Source organism: Parus major, chromosome 4, assembly GCF_001522545.3.
Source record: "Parus major isolate Abel chromosome 4, Parus_major1.1, whole genome shotgun sequence".
Taxonomy (NCBI): Eukaryota; Metazoa; Chordata; class Aves; order Passeriformes; family Paridae; genus Parus; species Parus major.
Window position 1 is genome coordinate 6,160,896 of NC_031771.1, and position 26,454 is coordinate 6,187,349.

Below are 26,454 nucleotides of genomic sequence, written 5' to 3' on the forward strand. Positions count from 1 at the left end.
AGCCAAATGATAACAAATGATGATGTGGGAGACAACGTGGATAATCATGGGTGCAAGAGAGAACTGTTAGATTTAGGGGAAGAGGATTAGGAAAAGCAAGCAGGCAGCAATGTGGCAGTTGGTGAGAGAGCACATGAAGAGAAGGCAGTTATCTGTCCCTCTCCTTTTATAACTCATTTGGCATTTGCTCACTGTGGAGGGTGACCGCAGACTCAGCCAGGCATCATCTCACATTTGGTTCATATTTTTGAGGTTGTCTCTGTAGCCACAAGAGGCAAAACTTTTTTTTTTTTTTTTTCTTTTTTTTAAATTAATGAAAGCTGAGAATCTCAGTAAGGGGAAAAAATCTGTAGCACATTGTGCTACTACAGGATCTGGGAATACAGAAGGGCCCAGAGCACAAGCTGCAGCAGATGCAGGCACAGCTATTCAGTTTTCATAAGTAAGTTGACACCAGAAGTGAAAGAACAAAGAGGATGAGAACAAACACCCCTCCTCCTTTTCTCATTCTTAAGAGTGCTAGGGATGATTATTCACCACTGGCAGCATCAGGGTGACAGTGGGTGAGAAAGACTGGACTCTCTCTTCCATGTCATCACTATTTTTGGCTCAGGAGCTGCTTGCACCACGCCCATCTGTACTGCACACCCAAAAAAGAGCATCATCAGGACAAGGCCACTGCAGCAAGCCTGCTTCCAGTCATTGGGTACACTCTGCTGAAATGAGAGCTAAACCTATTTGTCAGACAGATCTGGAGGAAGTTTTCACTGCATGAAAATTTTAAGTGAAAACAGATACAAAGTTACTGTGAACAAATGAATATTGGTTAATGTATATTTCATACCATACTCCGAAACTTTTATACCAGAAAAAACTACAGATGGTATACATTTTCTTAATCAATCCTAAATGGATCCCAGTCTCTCTTATGCAGTTACAGTGCAACTGATTTTTATTTGGCCCAAATACTTGTTGATTTTCAATTCTGCCTGCCCACCAACTAAATTAAAAAAAAAAATAAAAAAAATTGATTCAGCTAAAAGTAAACATTCAAATACCACAAAGGAGGAGAATAGTTTGCCCCAGTAGAAGACAATGTCAGTCAGACCTTTGCAGGCCAGAACCCAAAAAGAAATCCATATTATTTGCAGTTTTATAGTTGCATAGTTTCTGAAGTTAACAGAAGCTTCAGCCATGGTCCTTGTATCCTCACTACACCTTCTGCAACCCTGAATATTGGCTGGTAACAGGAACATCCTCCAACAGTGTATTAAATGGGCAGCCATCACATTGGCTGTAATGTCACATTTTCCTTTCATAGTGGCTAAACCACAACTTCCTCCGAACAGACCCTAAAATTTCCTCTCAACTTGTATCCAATTCTTTCTTTGCTCTACCTTTTCCACAGTAAAGATGGGATTATAGTATCACACATCAGTTTCCTTTATGCTATTCATCAAGTCATACTCTGTGGAAATGAAAAATTAACTCACTGGAATTAAATTTATTTTAAAGGCATATCCATTACTTCTGCTGATTTTTCCTGTCAGGAATCCCATCTGGAAATATACTTAGGAGACAACAGCAATTTTTTGGGGCTAGTCTGAAACATTGTATGATTCAACGGAAAGGAAATAGGACTGTTGTGAGAAAGTCTTGTCTGTTTTTTTGGCAATAATAACATATCTAATCAGCCAAATTTTGACAAAACTATTCCCATATGAATGCCTGAAGGAACCTACAAAGTTTCTTTTAGTGAAGCTACCCTGAAGTTTCTTTTAGTTGCCACATACTCTCAAATAGCAGTCTTCATGTGTGCCACTGATTAATACAGTGCTTCATTCCAAAATGCAATTATCCCATTGACCTTCTGCCACTGTGGAAACGAGCAAGCCTATGGGTCTAAGTTCTATAATCACATTTTTGTCCTAATTGTGTCCTTAATACACACAGGCTTTATACACAGGCCTGGAATCCAGTCCACATACTGCCTTTTATTGAATTTCAGAGAACTTCCAGTAACAATGTCATTACAGTGAAGAAATGTTCTCATGACACAGTAAAGCCTGGATGAAGAAGCTGTAAAAATTTTTTTTTACTGTGCAAACTTTGCCAAAAGCAGAGTCCAAGAATCCACATCTACATTGTTCCTCTCTCCAATTTCACCTTCAGAGATTATTACCCACTTTCTGCAAACATGGGGAGAGATTTTATTGGGAGATGAAAGGAAAGCCTTCTGAGGCTGTAAGGAATGGGTGTATGCAGCTGAAATACTTCTGCACTTACACATCACCTACGCTGTTTGAAGCTTTATAAAATGAGCAAAGCAAGAGGAAAACTGAAAACACTGAAGAGAACATGGATTCTTTGCAAAGATAAAATTTAACCCTAAAATGCTTGGCTGATTTAAGCTTTCCATAGTCCTTGGGAAACAGGGTGTTTTTTAGAATTACTACTTCTGCTATTGTCATTTTTTAGAACTAAGCATGCAGGAGTGCTTTCCACCATCCCCAGGGCCTGGCACGTACAACGTCCTAGGTACAGGTCCCAAACAATTCCCGTACTCTGTGCTCACCTGTAAACATTTTTGTAACAGCTTTACTCTGCTTGCGGGCAGAACACAGCAGGAGCAGCCAGGGAGGGAAGAACTCGAAGTGGCTGGCTAAAATCTCTGCTATTGTCCCAGATAAACTCGTGGAAGTCTGTTCACCCTCGGAAACATTACAGCCCTCGTCCACCGAATCCACCAGCATGAAGAGGCTCTGCTGAGGGGGCTTCATTCCCAAGAGAGGGAGCAGAATGCACCTGGGAAGGAACATGACACAAAATCAGTATTTTAAATGCATTCAACAGTACACTGACTGTCATAGGATGAAGCTAGGATCAACTTAAAACACAACGTTACTTTTTAAAGATAGTTACCATGGAAAATATTGAAGTAGACTAAACTAAAAGAAACACTTGGAGCAGGTAGTGGTGTAGTTCCTGTTTAGGCACCATTACTTTTTCATGAACTTCTAATTTATAACAATTTAAATTATGTAATAGTGTTCAATGCTAATTAGAAGACTTGGAAAAACGTTGTTCCATTAAGAAACTACTTGGCCTAAAGCTTAAGAACTTCACTACTGTTGTCTCTGCCAAAGCTGTTGCTATCGCTTATCAGAAACTAATAGTGAACAAAAGCTGGTGGTGAAACAAGAATCTAAAAGACACATGAAATATCAAAGCTCAAAGAGTTCAAGTCTGGATGAATAACACTATTACAAAGAACAGAAATTCTGCCATACCTTCACAAATAAAATGCAAATTAGTAGCAGACTGAGGCATTTGGTAGTGACTTTGATGTATTAGCTTTTATTTATGTTGAAGTTGCCAAGCTCCTGTTACTGGGAAAGGATCATCTGCATCCTTGGGATGCAGCTCTAACACCACATCTGATTGTGTGGCTAAAAATTTCAAATTTGCATCTATTCTTGCTCTCTTTAGCAGGTGGTTCTTAAAAATATACCTAACTGCATCTACATGCATCTTTAAATAGCAGTGCATAACCATCATGCATCTATTCATTTTCTACATTACACTACTATTTTTTGGGAAACTTCATAGTGACTTAGGCCTCTAAGTTTCACTGACTAAATTATCTTTAAATACACTTGGCAAGTAAACTTTGACTTTACAGGAAAATGAAACGAGGTGAGAAAAATACATATCTGACAGTTTACTCTCTTGTAAATTTGCTGTTTGCACAGGTCCAGAAGGCATGCCCATTTTAATTATTTTTTGTTTTACTCAAGACCATAATAACCTTTTTTCATTTATTTTACTGAACAAATTTACCTTCAGAAGACTTTGGTCAACACATTATCACCTACCAAGCATTCAAATGGGAATACAGGAAAATCGTGCCTGTTAATGCAAGAATTTAACCCACTTCAGAAAGGATTCATAAGCCTTGTTAGGGGGAGGTTTGTTATTTTTTGTTCTTTTGAGTGAGAAAAAAAGCAAAATGGAGTAAGTGGTGCACTTTTCATGTCTGACAGTAATAGCAGAACTTAGCAGAACAGACTAAGGGGAAATTTCTTCAGAGGTATAAAAAAGGAAGTACAGAATACTTGTGATCTGAAAGTATTCAGTATGACATGGATTTTAAAACATGGACTTCACCCTTTTTTTTCCAGAAGCACAAGACTTCTGGAACTCTTTGGCAGCTCCTCAGCTAGGTACTCCTTCAGAGGATGCCCGACATACAACTGGAATCATTGCTCACTAAGCTGGGAAGTTAAGCAGCTACCAATTTACAGAACAGGAAATTAAAGTAGCCATGAGGTTAAAATTACTTTCCCAAGTGATGCCAATCCCACAATGAAAGGAGGCGGTTGGAAATGACCACATTTTCCATCCCTTCCCCCAGCACAATGCTGCCTTGCCCCCTCAGCTATTTGTGTCAAGGCATTTTTCCTGCAACATTTTTTACCCTATCAAAACTAATTTTCTTCTCACATAGTTCTCTGTATGAAATTACTTTTTGAGAATGAATGTTACTATGAGATATGAAGGAATGGTAATGGTTATCTTAAATTAAAAATCTCACTTATAATCTATGTGACCCTAACAAAATACTTCAGGAGCATCCAGAAGCATTCTTGTGTCAGTTTTTACCTGTTGGGAACACCACCAAGAAAAGCGAGCAGTCATATCTGGGAACGATTCCCAAATTACTCTGCCTCCAAACAGGGCTGGAAGCAGATGGCTAAGGAATAATGTAAGCACTGGCCAAGCACTAGAAGACCAAATTTTACCAGTATTCCCAGCAGTCACAGCTTCCAGGGATTTTCTGAGATTCAGTCTTTGCAGTTAGCATCCCTTAACTGACCACATTTCCACAGGTTTGTACAAGTCTTGTATGAACCACGTGAATGTTCTGGCATCCACAACAGTGAGGCTGTCTGCAGCTGAGCTACACACTGCATGAAATAACCCTGCCTTTTGTAGTTCAAAAACCAAAATGTCCTTGTTCCATATGATAGCCTTCAACTTCTGACTGCAAGGGGCAAGGAGTGGTAATGTCATATTCCCACTATCTACGCCATTTGTACCACAGCCTCTCTGAGCTATTTTTTCTCAGGCAGACTAGTCCTAGCATATTGAAGCTGCTCCACAAAATGCTGTTCCACAGCCCATTGTCTCCCTGTGCTCTGCTTCTTTCCATTTCACTATACTTGTATTTCTGAATATTAACATAATTTAAATTCCACTAGGAAAAATATATGCACATAAGAAATGAGGCACAATGACTTCTCCCAGCCTACAGCAATATTAATGAAAGTGTGGCATTAACAAGATATTGATCATGCTTTCTCTTTAAGTGCCCTTTGAAACCGTTTGATAAAATTCTGTTCTTCCGAGACACTTTACATCACGAGTTCAGAGCCAATGCCAAGGAACATAATAGTGAAACTTTTCAGGAAGTGCTGAGCTAATTTGCCAGAAGTCACATTATGTGACAGCCAGGGGACCAGCCCCAGACAGCACGGGGTTATGAAAGGCAGGTCCTGCCTGACCAACCTGATCTCCTTCTATCACAGGGTGACCTAACCAGGGGATGAGGGGAAGGCTGTGGATGTTGTTTACCTAGACTTCAGTAAAGCTTCTGCCAGTGTCTCCCACATCACCCTCCTGGCCAAACTGGCTGGATGGTGGAGACTGAAGAGAGGTGGGGAAGGGAGTTAAATCCGGCTGGGGGCAGGTCACAAGTGGTATTGCCTGGGCTCAGTATTGGGGCCGGCTCTGTTTCATATCTTCATTGCTGATCTGAATGGGGGCACCAAGGGAATCCTCACTAAGTCAGTCTCTTCTCCCAAGACATGGTTTAGTGGTGGACTTGGCAGTGCTGGGTCGATGATCTCGAAGGTCTTTTCCAACCTACACCATCCAGTGAGTCTGTGTTTGCCTCCGTAACATGACTTAGTAATTCCACTCCCCTACCATTTCTTGATTACACAGGAAAATAACATAAATCAACACGGAATTAACAATGTCTTTTAAAGCACTTCCCTCAAGGGTGATTCATCTACAGATTGTTGTAACAGATTGCTTAATTGCAGAGTGCCTCTCAAAAGATTGGAAATTGATTCTCTTTACCTTCTGAAAGGGTAACAGCTTTATCTTTACAACTTTTATATTTAATACAGATATAAAAGTGCTTATCATTAACAACAACCAAGCTAACTAGTCAGTAAAAATACAAAATCTCTAGAGAAAACAGCACAATTAGGTATTTTAAATGATGGAATTCATTTTAATGGCAATCTAATGACTTACGCAGAGCAAAGATGTTTTACATGCTCTGCAGCAAATAAGAATTCCTCAGAACAATGAGCCATCCCACAGAATTCTTCAGGATTGCTACTGAGTTGACTGAACCCATGCAAACATGATCTTCCACACATGGAAGGAATACATACAGGCTATGCTGAAGTTCTGCTTATGGCTGGCCTTGAGATTTTTAGATCAGATCCTCAAAAACACAAGGGCACAACAGAACAGAGTAGAAAGACAACGGTGTTGTCCACAAAGGCTGGAAAGAGTCACAGTGGAGTGCACATACTTATTTAAAAAAAAAGAAAAAAAAAGGAATAAAGCAAACACATTGCCAAATAGCAATTAATTAGGGGCAAAAGAAATCATAATGTGTTCCTCATATTTGACTGTCTCTGGTGTATAAAAAATTCAGCTATGTCACGCTTAAACTGGGGAGTGCAGTGTCCTAAAAGGGCTCCCATTTCTCTACCCAGCTGTCAGCATTCACTACTGACAAACACACAGAGCAAGAGTATAAAAATCATCTCCTAAGCAGCCAGAAGCAGCAGGGAAAAAAAAAAACAAACAAAGGAAAACACAACCACTACCCCTGATTTGTCAGACTCCAAGTGCTGCTGCTGCTGCTTTTAGCAAAGCATCACACACTTCAAATTTCATGACGGAAACGGCATATTTGGAAATCTGCTGTACTACTACTACTGAGCTCTTACCTTTCTTCATCCACACTGTGTAACAATGCTTTAACAAACTGCTGAGATTATATCTCAGTATTTCCAATTTGTATTCCCGACAAGCACCATCCCAGAGATCTGCATCAGGAATTTACAAACCCTGTTCTTTCCAAATAAAGTTAGAAAAAAGCTGACAACGTCCCTATTCCACATAATGCCTCCTCCTGCTTTTCCCCATGTTTCTACACCAGATTCCTTGAGGATGTTCAGAAATATTTGTCATATTCCTAAACCCAGCATATTATCAGGAATATGCCTGTATATATATTGGATTGGTGTCTTTGTGTATATGTATTTATATATAAAGAGTTTAACAATACCTAGTGTGCAACAAAGTAATTCTCAAAGCGCTCATCTCAATCTTCAGAAAAGCAAACAAGCATCTTCCTTCTTGTAAGTGGTTTACAACATGACATATCACAGCCCTTTACAATGTAATTTTTAAGACACTTATTTCCATTCATGTTGTATTGGCAAATACAGAAAATGAAGTGCACAGTGAGACTGTAAAGAAGCCAACTATATTTACACAATGTTGTAGTAATTTTTGCCAGCAACATAAGAAGCAGCGGGATTTTTGCCTAAAAATCACGCGCTGAGACCTAACAAAAATCCTAACCACTAAGGGGGAAACCTGATGCTGCTGCCTCTTGCAGCTCTGAATCAGATGTAGCAGATGCTCTGCCATCCCCAGCCCACTGCTGGGGAACATGCAGGGAAGGAGAAGGCTCTGTGGGACAGTGAAGGGCTGGAAGAGCTGAATGCCAGGGAAAGAGGAATAAATTATGTTGGACAGAAACTACAGAGGGGAGCTCAGGCCACTGCAGGACAGAGGTACCATACCAAGGGCACAAATCTATACAATAGGGCTTTCACTACTTCCACTGCTCATGGAGTAAACATCAAGAGCTTCTACATGCTTAAGAACAGAAAGCAAAATGCTAAATTCCAGGTATTTTTTAATCATCTCTTCTTGAGAAATTCTCACAAGTGACAGCAAACACCAGAGCTTGCTTCTCATATGCTTACAGACACATGTTCATTTGTATATTGTAGTAATGCAGGGGTTGGTTAGTAGGGAGCATAATCCATTAAAGCTGTCTGTCCCCACCACCCCCAGTTCTCAATTTGCATTTAAAAGCATGGAGCCAGTGAAGATAAAGCTGTTAAAGACTGTTACAAGCTTCAGCAAAGACACACTTACACCAATAGCTGCATTTTTCTCTTTTTGTTTTCCAAACTGCATTTGGGGCACAGGTCGCAATAAAAAAAGAATAGGTGAATTTAACTTCCAATAAAATTGACAACTCCTGCTGTTCAGCTGATGAAATATTACCCTCTTTCCAAGAACTTTTAGCAGCTGTATTCACGCAGAAAGAAAAACCAGAGCATCTTAACAAATTGCTTGTAGCACTGTTTGTAGAGGAGTGAATTTTATTTTGTCCTGTGACAAGGCATTTACATTTTATGGATGACTTACAGTAAACAGTTTATTTACCTGCCTTATAATGCATTCTGGCTAATGTTTAAAAGGGAAATTAATGATCAAATCAATAGCTGCTTTCTGTATATCACCATTCTCGGCACTATATACATGTGGAATAAAAGGCCTTTCCTTCTTACTAATTGCCCAGCTGCTCATACTGGTAATAACATCCAGAAAAACAGACACACGGGAGCCTTAACTAACTGAGAATATTTATGAAATACGAGGGCTGTGAAGCACAGAACGATTCCACACTTGAAAAAAGCTGCAAAATATAACCTATAAGGCAAAAGTGAAGTGACCCAGTTGGATGTGTGCACACCTGTGTACACACTGATGGATCAGATCTGGTTATCGAGGTACTTGTTCTGTACTTTCTCAACAAGATAAAAGTGCACTGCAGCTGATTATGACTTTCTGACTAAGTTATACTGGAATTAAGGCACAATCCTGGGCTACAGTATAATACAGATTATTGTTTCTAGTAAATTATTTATTTGCAGGCTTCACAGGAAGACAAAGTGGCTCTAACAATTCTACCCAACCATGGTTAATCTTATGAAAGATGGGGAAGAAAACAGAAGAGAAAAAAACAAAACAAAACAAAACCCACCCTGAGAATTACCTATTGGGAAAGCTCTAGGTGAAGTACACAGATGTAAATCAAGGGTCTGGCCTTTTCAGAAGTGGTGAATTAGAAACAGCAGGCAAGTCTTGTGCAACTCAATGCCTGATTTTGCAATGTCTTGTAGCAACCTGGATTTTATCTGCAATTGTAAGGCAGACTTGCAGCCCCACCAGGAGAGCACAAAAGCCAGCTCTAGGGCATCAGGCCAGACAAAAGCAGAGTTTATGGTGGAACCAGCGCCACTGGTCCCACAGAAACAGGCCATGCTGGACCCTGGGTATTGATTAGAGCCCTCCTACCGTCTCACACAAATACTGAGGTGATTTTTGGCTACAAAGCACCCCCAGTGGATCTACTTGTGGATTTACTTGAAACCTCGGAAAACAGAAGCCTTAAGAGCAAATATTTTGGTGTAGTAGTGGACTGCCCAGAACAGTTTGCAAACAACTTGGGTATTTTAAAGGACAGACAACTGTGGCTGGAAACCATTCACAACTGCTACCAGGAGGTGGCTGGCTGTATTTTAAATGGAATATACTTGCTAACATATAAAATCTATGTGTTTATATGTATACAAAAAAATCTGCATCCGCAAAGGCAAAGAGGGTACACAAGCCAATGAAAAGATTTTCCCCAAACATGTAACATAAAAACAAAGGCAACGTATTCTACACAAACTCTCACAGTTCTGTTTTATAGTCATGGAGAGGTCACCCAGTCCACTTCCCCACCTACAGCAGGATTAACTCTATATCTGTCATCCCTGAGATACAAGCCTAGGCATTCCTGAAGATTTCCACCAATCAGTACTGTCTCCCTAAGCAATCCATTCCAGTGCTTCCATGTTCTTGAACCTGGGAAGCTTTTTCCTTCCCTTTGTGTGCCTAACCTGTCTTTACCTGCTTTCCTGCAATTCAAACCTTATACTTCCTGCCCTATAATTTCTGCCCCACAGAAAACACTAGGGTCATTACAAGGAAGCCAGTAGTACCCAAAATTTATAACTATTTTTCTCCAGTCAGCTGACAGAATTAAGGAACAGGCTGAAAAGGAAAAAAACCCACAGGACAGGCCCCTATGAAAAAAAACATGTTGTGCTGTCTCAGTTTGAAAGTGGAATACTGATAATTAAGTACAGTTACTAAACTCTCATTCCATGTAGCCAAATATAGTTCTACCTTGCACATGACCTGTTTGCACCAGTCTCATGCAAGAAAAGCCTTCCTGCAGTCGAGATGGCATTTATGGTTATCCCTTATCCACATGTCCTGTGACTCTTCCAAACAGACATTAGATTAAATTTATCAAAACCAAACCATGTCATACCATGTAAGTTGCTTCTCACCTCTTTGTTATCTCCCATATGCTTGCAAATAGTTTGTCTGACTATTTCTTCTGGCACTTTTCATCTTGACTGACACATTTCTAATTCCCCATGCCTTTTATTTCCCTTCTTAAATCAAGGCACTAAATACACAATTTTTCTTTCAGCTCTGAATTTTCAGCAATCCTGATAAAGATAACTTGTCCTTTGAAGACAATCAGTAACAGTTGTACTCTATGTTTGGTATCTCTTTGAGGTTTTTGGCCTGAGCTATGCCTTTATTTTTGATCTTACCTATTTCTTGCTACTTTTAATTGTGCTAGCTGACTGCAAAATGACTGTTTTAAAAGAGAGGGCAATGTACATGAGCACTGAAATTTTAGATTTCCTACTGCTATGAGTTTTTTCATCCCAAGGAATAGCAGACCAACACTTGGTGGATATTGTCTTTTTTCTGCTAACGTGTGGAGTTGTAAAATACACCTCAAGAAACATGATCAACGCACCTTGAACTTGCAGTCTTGCTCTCAATTTTACATTACTCTTTCACTTTCACATTTAGTGCTGCTCTACTTTCTTCCTGCCACCTTCCTGCTAGAGTTTACCATGTGAGCAACAAGGAGCTCAGTTTCACTGAACTAGACATTTAATACAGTGCTCTGAGACCTCAGTACTCTTCCCAGCCAATTCCTGTCTTTCATTATACTTGTCTTCATCAGATCTTACTCGCAAATCCTCTGAGATGGTGAACATCCCCATCTTTCAGTCTGTCTTTCTTCCTTCTCCCCTTCTGAGCAAAGAATCATAGAATCATTCAGGGTGGAAGAGACCTCTGAGTCCAACCATTAACCCACCACAAGCATTTAAGATCACTTCATAATCACTATATCCAAAAGATTTCTTTCATTTCCTCAGCTGATTTTTTCCAATGTGACTGAAGCTAATTTATGTCTCCCCACTAGCTATTCTGTCCTCTTTGACATCAGAAGTAGACTGGCAGTAGTAGAAGTAGACTCCTGCTTGTATCATGCCTCCCAGCTGATGTTTATCTCCCATTTGTTATTCAAATTTTTAACCGTGCAGACATTATCATCCAAGTTCTATGCCATGGATAATGCCACTTGTTATCTTAAAGAAACTTTGTTTGCTTTAGCTTGCTGCTTTGGTAGGGAAAAGCACTTGTAATTTTACAAAAGACACAGTTTTGAGGTGTTTTTTGAGGTTTCTTAGTTACCAAGAACTCTACTTGGACAAAGCAGGTACACTCTGTCACACAAGATGGGCTGATAGGTACTTGGTAGGTAGCTTGATTTACAGTCCATGAAAGATCAGGCTTATCAACAAACCTTGAAATAGAAATTGAAATAGAAATCTCACATGTAGGGCTATCACCACACATGATGTATGCATTTTATTCAGATTTTCCAGTGGCTTAAATTTCTTTACTTCATTCTAGAACTACAAGCAAGCACATTATGTACGAAACAAGGTGCTTTTTTTAAACACATACCTGTTATACAAGTTATCCTGATAGATCTTTTAGAGCACCGAACTCAATCTTGACTGTACACTAAAATTTCCAGTTCTGCTTGTTCACCCCTTACCTTTTTTCCATTAGTACAAAGACACCTAAGGCATTTGATTACTCCCTGACTTATCTACTTGTCTGTCCCATGACCTACATGACTCAGGCTATTTCCCCTCCTCCTCTATCCCCAGGTTTTGAGCTGTTGTCTAAGTTGCTGCTATTTAGATTTGTTCCTGGAATTTATAATCTACCAGGTTTTGCTTTGAAGCTCTTAGGGTCAAAAATCAATGTTTTTCTTTCTATTAAGCAAGCATCAGTTAAGTTCTCAATGGTATTTTTTTCTGCAAATCCATCTCTCTCTTTTTTAAAAAATAGTAGGTGTCAAAGAACATACCCTTTACATCAAATGCATGAGATGAAAGCATCAAATCAGACTCACTGAAAACTATCATTAGCAGAAATTAGAAAATTGCCTATACTGGACCTTATATATGTAAAGTCAGGATAATAACTTACTTTGCAATTATTCAAAAGCCTGTGGCTGAAATGCAACGTGTAAGAGTGGGGCACCAAAATAAGAAAATGAACAAGTTTATATATGCAACAGAATGTATTAAAATCACAAGGTTATTTTTAAATCATTTATGAAATCAAAGGTACAGGAAGTGAAATATACATATACATACACACACATACATTCAGTATTTTCAGCTTTCCTTGTTCACTACCTGATTCCCTAGTCATAGCAAAACTAACATTTCTTTGTTAAACAAAAATGTAACTTCTATAAGCTGTGCTATCTGGACCCATTAGTGCACAACAGAGTTGAAATTCCTGTAGCTTTACATGCATTTGAATTTGTAGGTACTATTCTATTTGGAGACAGACAAAAGTCCCTTTCTTTTTTCTGTTTCTATTTATGCAGTATATAAACACAACCGAAGGAACAGATATTTCTTTCCAGTTATGTGATTGTATTTGCTGGCATGAGAGAAATGCTAAGCACAAAAAGAAACCTAAAAACTCCCAGATGAGACAGGTAGAAAACTGCACAGAATAAATTCAATTGTGTGGCTGTCATCAGGCTATATGCTAGTTTACTATGTTCTATTATTCCATGACCATAAAACAGAATTCAGTAGATTAATACATACAATAAAAGAGCCACTAACCTTACTGCAGTTCAGTCTGACAATCCCCAAATTAATTAGATTTTTCCTACGCATTCCAAAGGGAAAAAACCCAACATTACTGATTGGAAAGTAGGAAGAAGAGCTGCAGTGGATGTTTCAGCAGTGAGCTGCACCTTCAGAACAGGGGGCTCTTGAACTGTAGCAGCCTGGCAGAACCAGGCTAAACAACAAGAGACATTTTAAAATCTTGATCATTCCTTCATCACGTTGTTCCACACTTGCCTGTGTCATGTCTTGCACACTGTCATAAAGCACCCCACACTTCCACTTCTGAACTGATTGCAGGACTATTTGTCCAACCTCATTTTGTGAAAATCCTCTGTACAAATACCAGATGAAAAGCTGTTGAGAATTTACCTTCCTAGTCAAGCACACTCAAGACCACTTTGCTACTTTGTTTGTGTTACCACATACCTTTATCCATCTTATTTTCCATCTTAGTAAAACGGACTATCCTAATGTTTACTGCAGTGTCTCAGCTGAAGAGGCAACAGATGGAACAGCTTTAGTGTGTCCCATTCAAAATTACTCTCCCCTACTCCCCAAGGTACAATTCACAGCATATGTTCCTCATGTATCACTTTGGGGCCTTACCAGTTACCTTGTTGTTTGGGTTTTTTCATCCCCAGCCCCAAGCAGATACAGTTTCTCTGTTTTGCCTGTAAAGCTCCAATTGATGCTTTCCGTATTATTGCCAAAATTAACTCTCAAAGTGTTGAGATTTAGGTTACACTGAGATGTTGCCTCTTTGTAAAGAGCATGATTTGGAGTAACATTTCTCAAAAATAAGTTTCAAAAACCACTTTCAGGTTAGCACCACGTTGGCCTGAATCTATAATCTTACAGCACTGATGCATTTAGCTTTGGAACTGATTTTGTAGCCTCGTATTTATCAGCCTTAGCTACAACAGAACAAGTGACATAAACTACATCTTCCTCCCCTCCAATTACTTGTACACAAATTGTTTAATGTGGATGAAAACCACAATTTAAAATATAAGAAAGTACTAACAAAAAAAAAAATTATAGAAACTCAGAATGATTTGGTGTTGTGCTGTTGGCTGCTGAAGTTTTCATCATTTAGATTTTGAACATTTAGGGTACTCCAAAGTCCTACAGGACAGAACTTCTCTTTTCATGGATCAGCCTCACTTTACCTACAAACAAGAGCTTTTTTTTTCTAATGTCCTAATGAACTCTGCTCCAGGAAAGTGTGGAAAAAGGATGGACAGCTTAGTCTATCATGCAGGAGAGCTGATGTAGTTAAACCAAGACTTGTTAATTAACTGCTCTAAGACAGAGATCATGCTGTAATCCCATTTTTAACAGCTTTTCCTTCTGAGGTTCATTCCTACCTGCCTGCTACTGTCATCTCTACACTGCTGGTACTTCCCTTAACCAACCTAGAACTTCTGAACAGTGCTCTTCTCTCTTCCAGGACAACTCCATGATGCTGCAAATAACCTTAAATAAGGTGCTGCCAGGGCCCCTTCCACCTCTCATGTTCTAAGACACCACAGATCTGTAGCACACAACTTGCATCTTGCACAGACAGGTGTCCACCTCTCCTTCTTCTACCAGCTCTTACTAGGACCCGACAAAGAAAAAAACCCACGGAAAAGACACTGCTGGTGGTCTCTGGACTCAAAGTCCACTCACATATGATCCTTTATTCCATCCTTCCTTTCATTCCCATCAGTTGTAACAGCAGCATCTGCAACTGAGCCCAAAAGTCTGATGGCCTTCTACCTGCATGGTCCTCACTTTGTGTGAAGGTGTCTGCAAATATGTGACAGAGAGAAGGAATTTGTTTGTCCCTTTTACTTATATAAATTTCCCCATTATGTAAATTGCCTTCTTTTCATGATCTCATTTTCAGTTCTTTTATCATGCTATCTTATCACATTTTGATGTCAATAAGCAGACCAGGAACCTACCAACCTCCATTCTTTCTGGCACCTCCTCTGCAGTACCTTTGAACACCTCTGTACAACTCCACCCTTGCGTTAATGTAATTATTTTCTTGCCTTTTTTTGCCTCATTATTTATTTTTCAGCAGTCATTCTTCAATCACAAAGTGTCTTTGCATTAACCATTAAAAACACTGCAGCTCCTGGACCAACACAGAAGATTTCTCACCATTCCCAGTGTATTGTATATACCACATGCAAGAAGCTGAAACCTCTTCAAGTCATTGCTTTCAGGAGGCAATATTTCAATACTATCTTCTCCCAGTATATATGACACACTACATCCCTTCCACTTCACAATCCACCAAATCCTTTTCATTTTTTCATTGAAGAAAAAGAAGAAAGGAAAAGAAACCTAAACCCTGGCACAAGCTATGAACATGTGCACAGAAAACTGAAGGGAGGGGAAATAATTAACAAGTAAGAATTGCTATGAAGGTCCATCTAACTAAACAGCTTATAGGAAAACCTGTAAGGTTTAAGTCTGAGCCACATTGATTAAAGCCAAAATGTTAATGCCTATAGAAGTAGAAGACAAAAAGGTCTATGTAAGTTGTCATTATTAAAATGCCTCGGGGAAACTTTCTTATGGTAATTTAATCTGAAAAGGTTAAAACCTTAAACGGTATTATGTTCAGTCTGTAGGCTGTGCTTCCATACAATGAAAGAGGAACATACAGCCTGCTCTTGCAGAAACACTGACTGCTGCTATGTGACCCGTTAACTCCACAGATTTAAGGGAAAAGCCTAAAGAGAAACATGCCACAAAGTACTTAAGCTTCAGGCAATGCTCAATTCTTCTAATGGTCTGGAGAACAGCAGAACACAGAGTTTCTTATGAAACTCGGCATCAGTTAAAACTCTAAAGGCCTAGTTACATATAAATACTGAGAAGCTCCAGCAGAGTCAAGATGTTCTCACAAGAGCAAATTCAAGATGCTCTCACAAAAGCAAATTTACCCTCTGCAACTCTGCGACAGGCTGAGTTGGCAGATTCTTTTTAACCTCTTGTGGCATGCTCTTACAGAAATCGTTTCTCATCTCACTCATAAACTGGTATGACTTTCAGCTGGTATCTTGGCTCCATCATTTTTGAGTATTAAATAAATCACAGATAAACAAAACAACTTGATTTTAACTCTAATGAGATCGTTTTTAGCTGAAAACTTATACGAAAAGGAGAATTTAATCTTTTATCAGATCAAGTTCTTCTGGGCTAGTGTCCAACTAGCTTCAGGATTCTAGTCAAGCATAAGTGAAAGATGTAGGAATGGACAAAAATCTGGGAAAGTACAAAGCAGAATGTTGCCTATTTACACATCTACAGCATTGGTAAGAAAAATTCCCTTCAGAAACGGAACCCTTTTATTTAGGTAAGGGATTTTTTAATGCCACATTCTAAGGTGTGACCTGTGAGGACATACTAACAAAATGAATTATTTTATTGAGATGAAAGAGAATAAAGCTGTATTCAAAGATGTAAAAGGCTGTCCCAAAAAGGAAAAAGAGAATTTTTTCTCCATGTCTCCGAAGAACACCCTAAGTAGTAAAAAACTTAGATTATAGCAAGAAAGAAACCAACTCAGGGTAACATATGGCTTTTTTTTTTCTGGAAGAACTGTGAAGCATAAGAGCAGATGAAGCCAGCATCTTCAGTTACTTCTGTCTGGTGAAGGAGATGCTGGACTTGATTTTTCTGAGCTCGCCTTCCAACCTTCTCAAGGTTCAAATCAGTCAACTGTACATTTGAACTTGCATGTGGTAAATGTGTAACAAACATACTGGAGATTTAACAACTTTCCTCTTTAAAAGGTCTTGTAAATTAATTTATGATGCATTTAGATCCTTCTTTGCATGAAAAAGGAGACAGTTAATCCTTGCCTTTGTTTCTACCATTTATAGCTCTATGAAATTAAGAGAGTCGGACAAAATCTATATATTCACACCCTTCTTGCAACCACTGGAGAGTTACAGCTCCCAAGATTGTACTGAAGCTCAGGAAGCAGAGGGAAAGGCTCTGTAGCAGCCCTTTCCAGAATAAAGTAGATTAGAGAAAAAGAGGTAGATCACTCCCAGACAGTCTGAGACCTGGGTGAGAAAACCCAAGTCATTTATCATCTATAAAAGATTAATACTGAATTACTAATGTCTTCTGGAGAAAATTGATACAAATGCCTGCAGCTTTTGGGTTTCCAGTAGCCCACGCTCAGGTATTTTAACTGTCTCCAGTGCACTGCCTCTCAGCTTTTCACAGCAGTCTCAGAACTTGGGTGCTGCAAACTGCAGTGGAAACACATACTGTGGTTAATTCACTAGCAAGGAAAACTCCCAAGTTTGTAGGGTGCAATATCAAAATCCATTATAGTTAGGATACTCCCAATTCATCTCAAATTCACACCAAAATGAACTCAAATTTTTGCAATTAAGAATAAGCTACACCAAGCCAGCAAAAAGCTCACTAGCTAACTGTTCAATAAAGCCTACACATTCCATTATAATTTTAATTATATTACTGACTTCAAAGATGGAACAAGGAGTTCTAAAAATGAACAGCTTCACACTTCATCTGTTATCATTTACAACTCAATGTCTAAATCTTTTCCTTCATCTAAGCAGGGAAAATGCATTTCAGTACTGCAGATTGAAAGTCCCTGGACAAATGTCACAGGAAGTTTGCTGAACAAACCACTGTTTTTCTACACTGCCAGACAAAGAAGCCAGAACTTGAAATAAAACTTGTTGCCCTGTATCATTTAGATAGGAGTAAAAAGTCTATGACCTACAATTTGCAACTTTCTGATGACACACGACTCTTGAGGGAAGAAAAAGGTAAATAACTTAGGAATATAGAAAGGCAATACAGGTGAAAGGCTGGGGGAAGGAAATGCTTGTTAGTATTGGCTGACACTCAGAGGTTTTTCCTCCAAATTCTGCCCTTTATGGGGTTTCCAATACATTGCCAAAGACAAAACACCAGAGGCTCAATCCTCTGGAGTTCTCCAAGCAGGCAGAAGGAACTTTACATAGATAACAGCAATTGGCACAACCTGCTGCACTTTAACGCTGTCCAAGGGTGTGACTCACACAACTCATACAAGGACTTCAAATTTAATCAACATAAACCCCTGCTTCAAACTTGCAGTCAGCAGAGAACCTTACATGACCTCTCACACCTCTTACACTCAAGTCTACAGGTATTTGCATATTCTAGAGAACTATAAAACTGTTTGACTTTTTACATCACTCAGCATTATTGGTCACGTTGAATCACACAGCAAAGGTGTTGTGCATGCAGAGATCAGGAGTTAGAAACAGAAGAAAGGTTGTGATAGTCAGGGAATCTGCAAAAGGAACCACTGAATTTAGCACCAGCTAATACACAGAATGCATAGAATCTGGTGTCCTTTCTGGAAAAAATTAAAAAAAATACATAAGCTCTGAGGTACAGCTTCCCTATTCATTTTTGGTAGAGGATGTAACATCAGCTTGAGAAAACTTCTGTGAAACTCAGAGTAATAGATTTGTTCAGCAGGTCTTTCTGGTTTAGTTTTGTGGCTTTATTTCTTTTAAATTTCTGGGGGTTTTGGGTCTCTACTGATAAGTGACATCTACTTGCACGGGAATGCAACTTTAGCAGTGCAGTAAGTGAAATCTGAATTCACAGCTTCCTTCATTTTCCTGATAAAAATCACTTAGATCTTCTTACACCAAATAATTGTATGAGAAATACTTTAGTAATAAAATGTTAGGATACTTCACAAGGAAAAAAACACTTGGACATCATTGACCCAAATTCAGTATCTGAGAAATAAGGATGTGAAAAGTCTCACAAGATTTGAAGTTCCCTGAAAAGATACCCAGAAGTTGGAAATAAACTCTACCTCTGAGTGAGAGCGAAGCAGCTCTGCCTGCACCAGCCTGCTGGGAGATGTGGAAATTCACCATTTTTTGGATTTATTAATTGCAGCAACACACCCAAGCAAAATTCAAAATTTGGTTTAAGTTTGTGCCAGGCCAACACACACTAAAGGTGAGTTCAGTGGAAGTTTAAAAAGATGGTGTTATTTGACATGTTCCACCTCTGAATTCTCTGTCCCAGAAGCTTTGGCCTTGTGTATCTTCCAAACTCAAGAGCAACTGCTGCAAAACAAATCAACTCTGCAGGGTAAACTATACCCACACTTCTAGTGACAGACATTTTCTGGGCTGTGAATGAAACAAGCTCTGCCTCCCACCAGAAATCCCAACTGCAGCACAACACATGGGAATTACATGCCTTTCCCTACTGTCGGAAGGTGTTTAATGTCATCTCCTCTGTCTGAAAAACATAAACCAGGAACATAAGGGAAATGCCTTTCTACAGCCTAGTTTACACAAATTTCAGCATTATCCACAGTTTATGTCAGAGTTCCTCTATGCCCTCATGGCCTTGGATAAGTGGTATCTGCCTGTATTTCTATTAAATTACTGGAAGCATAAACTTGCTGCAGCAAAACAAAAAAAAAACCAAACCCTAGAGATAGCATTGAAAAATTTGGGTTATTGAGCATTTAACTTTTGTGTATCAATAGGGAGAAAGAGCCTAATAGACATTTTGAATTAAGTTCTTTGTTTATCACATAATTTCCTAACTTCTGGTGTCTGTAACATATTTTCCTTCCCTTCTGCTTTACTTTCACTGAAAATTTGAGTGTAAGGGATCCACACTCTCCCTCACATTTTAAGCTGCTTTCTGCTCCAGCACTGAGTGCCTGATAAGAAAAGTGCTGTAAGTAGCTGTTCTTTCTCTCAGCTGTCAGTGCACCAACAAATGCTAAATAGATTTGTATAATTCAGCCCTTCCGGTTCTTCAAAACTGCAAGATCTGACACTGAAAGAATTTTTAGGGCATTTAAAGCTTATAAATGCATAACAAGTTCTGAAGATGAGACATTAAACAGCAAGAGAAATGTCTTAACTCTGGGGGCCATTACTTGCATATGTATCACTATGACCATCAGGACTGTCGGAAATCTATTTAAGAAACATCCTTCAGGAAAACATGTCACTGTTTTAACTAACAAACTTTATATTGTTTATAAACTGGCATGTAACAACACTTTAGGAAGATTTTCTTTCTCAGTATTTCCAGGACAATTAGCACAAAAATAGAGTGATATCATCTTGTTTAACACTTATGAAGAGAAGTCTTTCCATTTTAGGCCATGAATACATGGCTGGGTCTGGAGCAGCTGTGAAAAGCAGAGCAAAAATTTGAGAATGCCTTTAAAGAAAAATCTTTCTCCTCTTCTAGTGAATAAACTAAAATAAGGCAAAAATCGATGGAGCACTGAGACAAGCACTTTGTGCTTCTTCAGTGCCTTTACACAATGAGATGCAATCATCTGACTGGTAAGTCTTCCTAGAACTCATTTCACATTACAACAACTTTCACTTGACATAAACCATAAACACACCGGAGCAGAGGATTGAAGTGCTCAGTGGCAAGTCTTTGAAACCACGGAACATCCTAAATTATAATTTTGCTACAACATTCCTTGCACGGTTTACACACTAGCAAAGGTTTAATTAAACAAACAAATGACTGAGGTGTCTGATGGTGGGCAGGGGGTTGCCAAGTGCCTCTTGTTTGTGGACAGAGATTGTATCACTCAGCAGAACAAGCTCGTGGTGCCGCTGTCAACAGCCACCTCCTAGTCCCCTGCCACAGTGCTGAAAACTTATATTCCCAGCACAGCACCTTGTCTCCGACACCTCATCTCCCTTAAATCTGAAACAGGAGAATGAAGACCATCCACCACAGCTGCTTTTGAGAGCAGGAGATCAACATAAGCAGGAGCAAGGGAATACATGAAGGGAGAAAAGAAAAATCTTGACTGAAGCTTAAGTAAGACACCCCTTAAGTATTTTTAGTGTAATATTAAGAGTTCACAATCACTGCTGCAAAATTTGAGAAGGAAAATACTATTGCCGGATGTTGTGTCTATTTTATATTTCCAGTACAAAACCAAGAACCTGTATATTGACCTACTCAAAACAGCCCATCATTAAACCCTATCTTCATAAAAATCAGTCTAAACAAATTATCTCTTACATTTTATATTTCTAGGTTGCATTTTTGTCCAAAGACATTTACCTATTTCCTGTTCTGTGCAGTAAGACACTTACTTTTAGAACAGAGGAAGGATTCCAGCTCTTACTGAGAACTTGCCTATACTAAATTACAAAGATTTCCCTGTAATAGACTTTTAAACATAAACAAGCTCTTACCAGATTAATCCACTTTCATGATTTTAAAAGACTGCCTGAAGCTAGATGGCCAGTCTGCTACTCCGTTTATAGACACTTAATTGCACCCAGTTTTTATTCATTAGAATTTAAGAGGGCTTAATACCTCTGAAATTAGGACCCTAATAGCTGTTAGAAGTTGCATATTCCCTTAGCAGCAAACAACAAAATCTAGAGCCAGTCTCAGTTTAGACTGTTTGTTTTAAGACACTACACCGAGAACAATGTAGACAGGCATCCTGTTTATTCAGCAGGCAAGGACATAAAGCCATCAGAACTAGAAGGCTCTTTTACACCATGACAATGAGAGCAAGCACTACGGTTCAACCTCAGTGCTTGTCTCCACAATCTTAGTACTCAGGAAAGAAAAAAATAAAATTGAGGAGAGTCATTTTATACTGGAAACAGGCAATAAACCCTCAAGTACCACAAAAAATTACACTGTTACAAAGTACCAAAAACCTTCAGCTTAACCAATATTCCAGAGAAGTTTTATACTGGCAACACATTAAAGCTCTCTTGATGAAGCCTTATCCCTAATGAATTTTCCTTCATTGTGACCCAAAGGAATAAAGACCAATAGACACACACTGACACAGGCTGTGCTCAAGACTGTACACTGTTCTAAGTATATCCATGGATATACACTGCAATATACATTTAATACATCCTTTCAAATATCCTTATCCTCACAGAAACAGAATTATCAGTGCCATACTCAGGAGACTGTGGTTTGTTAGGGAACATCAATAAAAAAAAACCTATTTGTTTTCCATTCAGTTTAGATAGCTCTTAAGGGGCTCTCTTGATCAATTTCTGATCCCCTCAACACTTTGAAATACTTACAGAAGAAGTAGCAATAAAGATTTGACACAATCTGTGCATACTGTGAGAAGTAACATAAGGAGTTAATTGACATTTTCCTACCACATATTTTTAGACAAACATAAAACTGATGTGCTGGATCAGACCCAGAGGTCCATTAGCCCAGTTTCCTCTTAGACAGAGCATGTTATTGGAAACTTTTCCAAGGGTCCTGTAAGGTCTGTTTTGGGTCTGTGATGCACAACTGCCCTACCTTTATGGCACGTGGGAGACTATGGACTAGATATTTTCCACTCTGAAGTCAATTACTTTCAAGTCTTTCCAAAATACTCAGTTACATCTGAGGGTACTAATATACAAATAAATTCACTATTAATAATAAACTTTGTTTTAAAAGTAAATATTTATTTATGTCAGCTGTAACGACAAAGTTAGATTTTTCCATGGTAAGTCTGCACGCTCTGACAGAGACAACAAGCCATTAAACAAACATGTTTTAAACTATCTGCGTCTTAGGCTCACTGGAAGGAATACCTAAACGGCAGATTTTTTTCTTGTTTGTTTTATTTTGGGTTTGTTTTCAATAGGGTTGGGGTTTTTTTAATTTGTTTTTACCTTTTAAATGCTTCAGCAGGGTTCCTCTCACATTCCCCGGGCTGCAAGAGACTTTGAATAGCAGGATCTCTTAGTTTGTCCTCATATCCCTGGATCAGTCCACTGCGGCATATCTGAGTGACTAAACCTCTAATAAAGCCTCCAACACAGAGCGTGTCAGAGTCCTGGGCCCTGCAGAAATGGAAGGCCAGGGCCTGCCGATGTAAGCCTCTTTGTAGGTTTGCAGGTGAGCTTGGCCACAGTAACTCAGTGCAGAGGGCTGTCTTCCCACTACCGGGCCCTCCTACCAACAATACACCCCAGGCAGCTCCTTTCCCAGAGACACCACCGGTGTTATTCCCAGGATTCGCTACAAGAGATGGTTTGTTGGCAGCACTGCCGCTGCAGCTTGCTTTCTCCTGGAGGCAGTGCTGAAGCTTGTGGAAAACCCACTCCCTACAGTAAAACTGTTTTCCCTGCAGCAAGCTGGTTTGAGCCATTTTATAAAGCTTCTTCTCTCGGATGTGTCATAAGCTGCGGCACATCTTCGACATCCCAGGAGCAGGGAGACGCGTGTTCATCCGGCACAGGACAATCTTGTGCGCAAAACTTGACAAGAGGCGACAGCAACCAGTCACCCTTCCTCGTAAAACTCAGCAGCCTCTCCTCTGCAGGAAGGGTGTCACTCCATCTGGGCGCTGTGCTGGGACCAGCATGGCACAATCACAGCTCAGCTGACATCGTGCAGCGGTGGCTGGGACCAGCCCTCAGCAAGACCTCTGGTGTGGCTCACAAGTTCATGCAGCTCCATGGCTGCATCTGTGGTTCAGGCAGCTGTGTGTGTTCCCAGTGTACAGGGGAGACAATACATCTGGAAAAGCTGAGGGAAAGCCAACTTTGCAGTGTATACTGAATGCCTTTCAACTCTAGGCATTAATCTCTCTGGATATACATACAGAAAAAGCTGTCCATAATAAAATGTTCCTTCTGGGAATTTCATTAAAAAATGATTTCTCTTCAGAGTACTATATACACACACCACAAACGTGGCAAGTACCACCGATTAAAGCAGCCAGTCTGGACAGTGAGTTTTGCAGACTTCATACATCTGGGAGAGCGTCCGAGAAGTGCTTCACATTACGGTTTCTCATGCAGGCGATGGGGGTAAAAAAAAATGTTTACGGGTTCTTATTTCAATACATTCGTAGTGTCTTCTTCAGGGACTTGCATCTTACTGAACCTGTTCTCAGGTATCTCAATCGCAAGATGTCAGAAGAGACAACATCTTCCCCTAGAGCTCTGAAATAAAGGAGACAGCACTTTTAACCCTACATGCAAGTCATAATTCAGTCAGCTGCAAACGCAGACAACAAAGACCAAAGTCAAGGGCTTGTATTCCTTATTTTTGCTAACACTGTGAAATTAATCGAGACCCGTTTTAAAGGAAATTTGCCGTTACGAGGTGCGATCAGCCACACGCAAAAAACCCAACAATAAACAATGAACAGATATGACAGCGGCTTCAAAACCACAGCAAGTCTTGCATTTTCTCCCGAGGAGAACTGAATACATCCTTTCATCCCAGAAACATTCCTCCTAGCGAGGCTTCATCACCGAACCCTCTCCTCACCCCATTTTCCTCCTGCCGGCTGCGGGCGTTTTCGGGAGTTTGTGTGGCAGGGCAGCGCTGCTCCCCGCACGCTTCTTTGTTCGCGGCAGCGGCGCCGGCAGCCCCGGGGTCACGGCGTGACACCCCGCGCCCCCGCCCCGTGCCCTCCGCGGCACCCCGGAGCCACCGCCTGGGCTCCAGCCCCGCGCCCCGCCAGCGCGACCACCTCCCTCCGGGAAAAGCCCCGAGCAGCTGGGGAGCGCCCCAGCCCTTCCCTCTGCCTCTGCCCCCCCGGCGCGGCGCCACACGCCCTGTGCCCGCCGCCGCGCACACAGCCGGCTCCGCACGGGGACCCGGGCACCCGCTCCGCGCCCGGCGGGGACGCTCCAGCCCCGGGGCCGGTGTCAGCCCCGCCCGGGCAGGGGCCTCCTCCCGCCGCTCGCTCACCTCCGTCGCCGCCTCGGCGCGGCGGCTGCTCCAGACGGCTCCTCTCGCCGCTGCCCGCGCCCCTCCTCTTCCTCCGCCCGGCCCCTGGGCTCCCGCCCCCGGGCGCCGCCGTGCCAGGGCCGCGGCCACCCCGCTCCGCGGCTGCCTCAGCCCGCCCGGTGCTCTCCCTGCTCGGCGCCTCCCTCGCTCCCCGCTCCTCCCGCCCCGGCCCCGCCTCGGCCCGCCCCCCTTCCCCTCCGGCGGCGGGGACATCTGGGGCGAAGTAGTGCGGAGCGGAGGGAGACGGGCGGTGCCCCTCGCCGCCGCCCCGGGCTTTGTCCCGGCCCCGGGGCCGCCCTCCGTCCCGCCCGCTCCCGCGGCGCCTCCCGGCGCGGCCCTGCAGGGGGCGGCCGCGCCTCCCGCCGCGGGCCTGAGGCGCCGTCCCGGCCCCGCTCCGCGGCCGCCAAACTTGAGGGGGAAAGGTCCTGGCTGGAGGCGAGCCCTTCCTCCCGCGGGGCTGACACGGGCTCTCGCCTTGACACCTTACTTGAGTCGTCTTTCTGAACCAAGCACAGGGCTCCGAGCTTGATTTTTTTCATTGCCTTTTGTCCTTGTGCCCCGAACTGGCCCGTTTCAGACAGAACTCCTACTGACTGCCCCGACAGCCGCCCCAGAACGTAGCCCAAATTCTGAACCTTTTCCACCTTCCCCACCTTGCTTACTGGGGATACGCAGATCCGAAAATAATGTTTGCAGAACCGTGAGAGCTCCAAGGGGCATCCCACATCTCTCCCTTAGACCACGTTAAAGTGACCCTTGAGCTTTACAGTTTGTGGATGCCTACAAACCCTCGGAACCAGGCACCTTTTAATATGGAAGAAACGAGGGTGGAACTTCCTCCAGGAAAACTTGGGTATGGAAGAAAACAAGGTGGATCTTGCTCTAGGACACCTTTACGATGGCCTTGTCAAGTCCCTTCCACCCATGACGACACAGCAGCCTCTCTCCTCCTTTATTTTGTCTGTGACAGAGCAAGGGAAGGATCTTCATTGAAATTTGCTCCCCTGGCAGCTGGCAGCATTAGTTATGATAAGGCACTTTTCCACCAAGGACCAAGGTCTTTATGGCTGCTAAATAATTCCTTCATTTTAGCGCTGCTCTGTATGGCTTTGTACGCCAGGTAATTACAGCATTGTGGTGTACACACTGAATATATCCATAGGATACAGCGGAGTGATTTAGGGCCCTTCAAGGAGCGTCCCGGGGTTCTCTGCAGGAGCAAAATGAAAAATTAAATAAATTCGGTTGGTGTACTGAGGAGCTTAGAAAAACAAGTCTGTCTGCTTCAGAAAACCAGTAGAACAAGTTTGAAGAACCTTTGGAAGCAGTGAATTACAAATTCACAGAGCAATTGGGAGTGGGGGAGAAACAGAAATAAGATTAGTAGTAAGAAAATATTGTGTGGTTGTTTTGTTTTGGGTGTTTTTAAGCTTTCTGACTTGGTTGGGTTTTTTTAACCCTACACTTT

The 26,454-nt window shown here is 41.2% G+C and overlaps 1 protein-coding gene across 2 annotated transcripts in view; it reads right to left on the minus strand.

Annotated features, from left to right (window-relative positions):
* The window catches only part of ANKRD50 (ankyrin repeat domain 50), a 39,935-nt gene extending 14,886 nt beyond the window's left edge, over positions 1–25,049 (minus strand). Inside the window, exons 1-3 of one of the 2 annotated variants that reach the window (XM_015625571.3) lie at positions 24,948–25,049; positions 22,913–24,190; positions 2,576–2,805 (exon numbers count right to left, since the gene is read on the minus strand). In XM_015625571.3, coding sequence (XP_015481057.1) covers positions 2,576–2,805; positions 22,913–23,391 — 709 coding nt within the window. In that variant the 5' untranslated portion in view covers positions 23,392–24,190; positions 24,948–25,049. Of the gene's footprint in view, positions 1–2,575; positions 2,806–22,912; positions 24,191–24,521; positions 24,625–24,947 lie in introns of those variants that run through there. The other variant, XM_015625573.3, reaches the window with a different exon arrangement.
* Between the last annotated feature and the right edge of the window lie 1,405 nt (positions 25,050–26,454).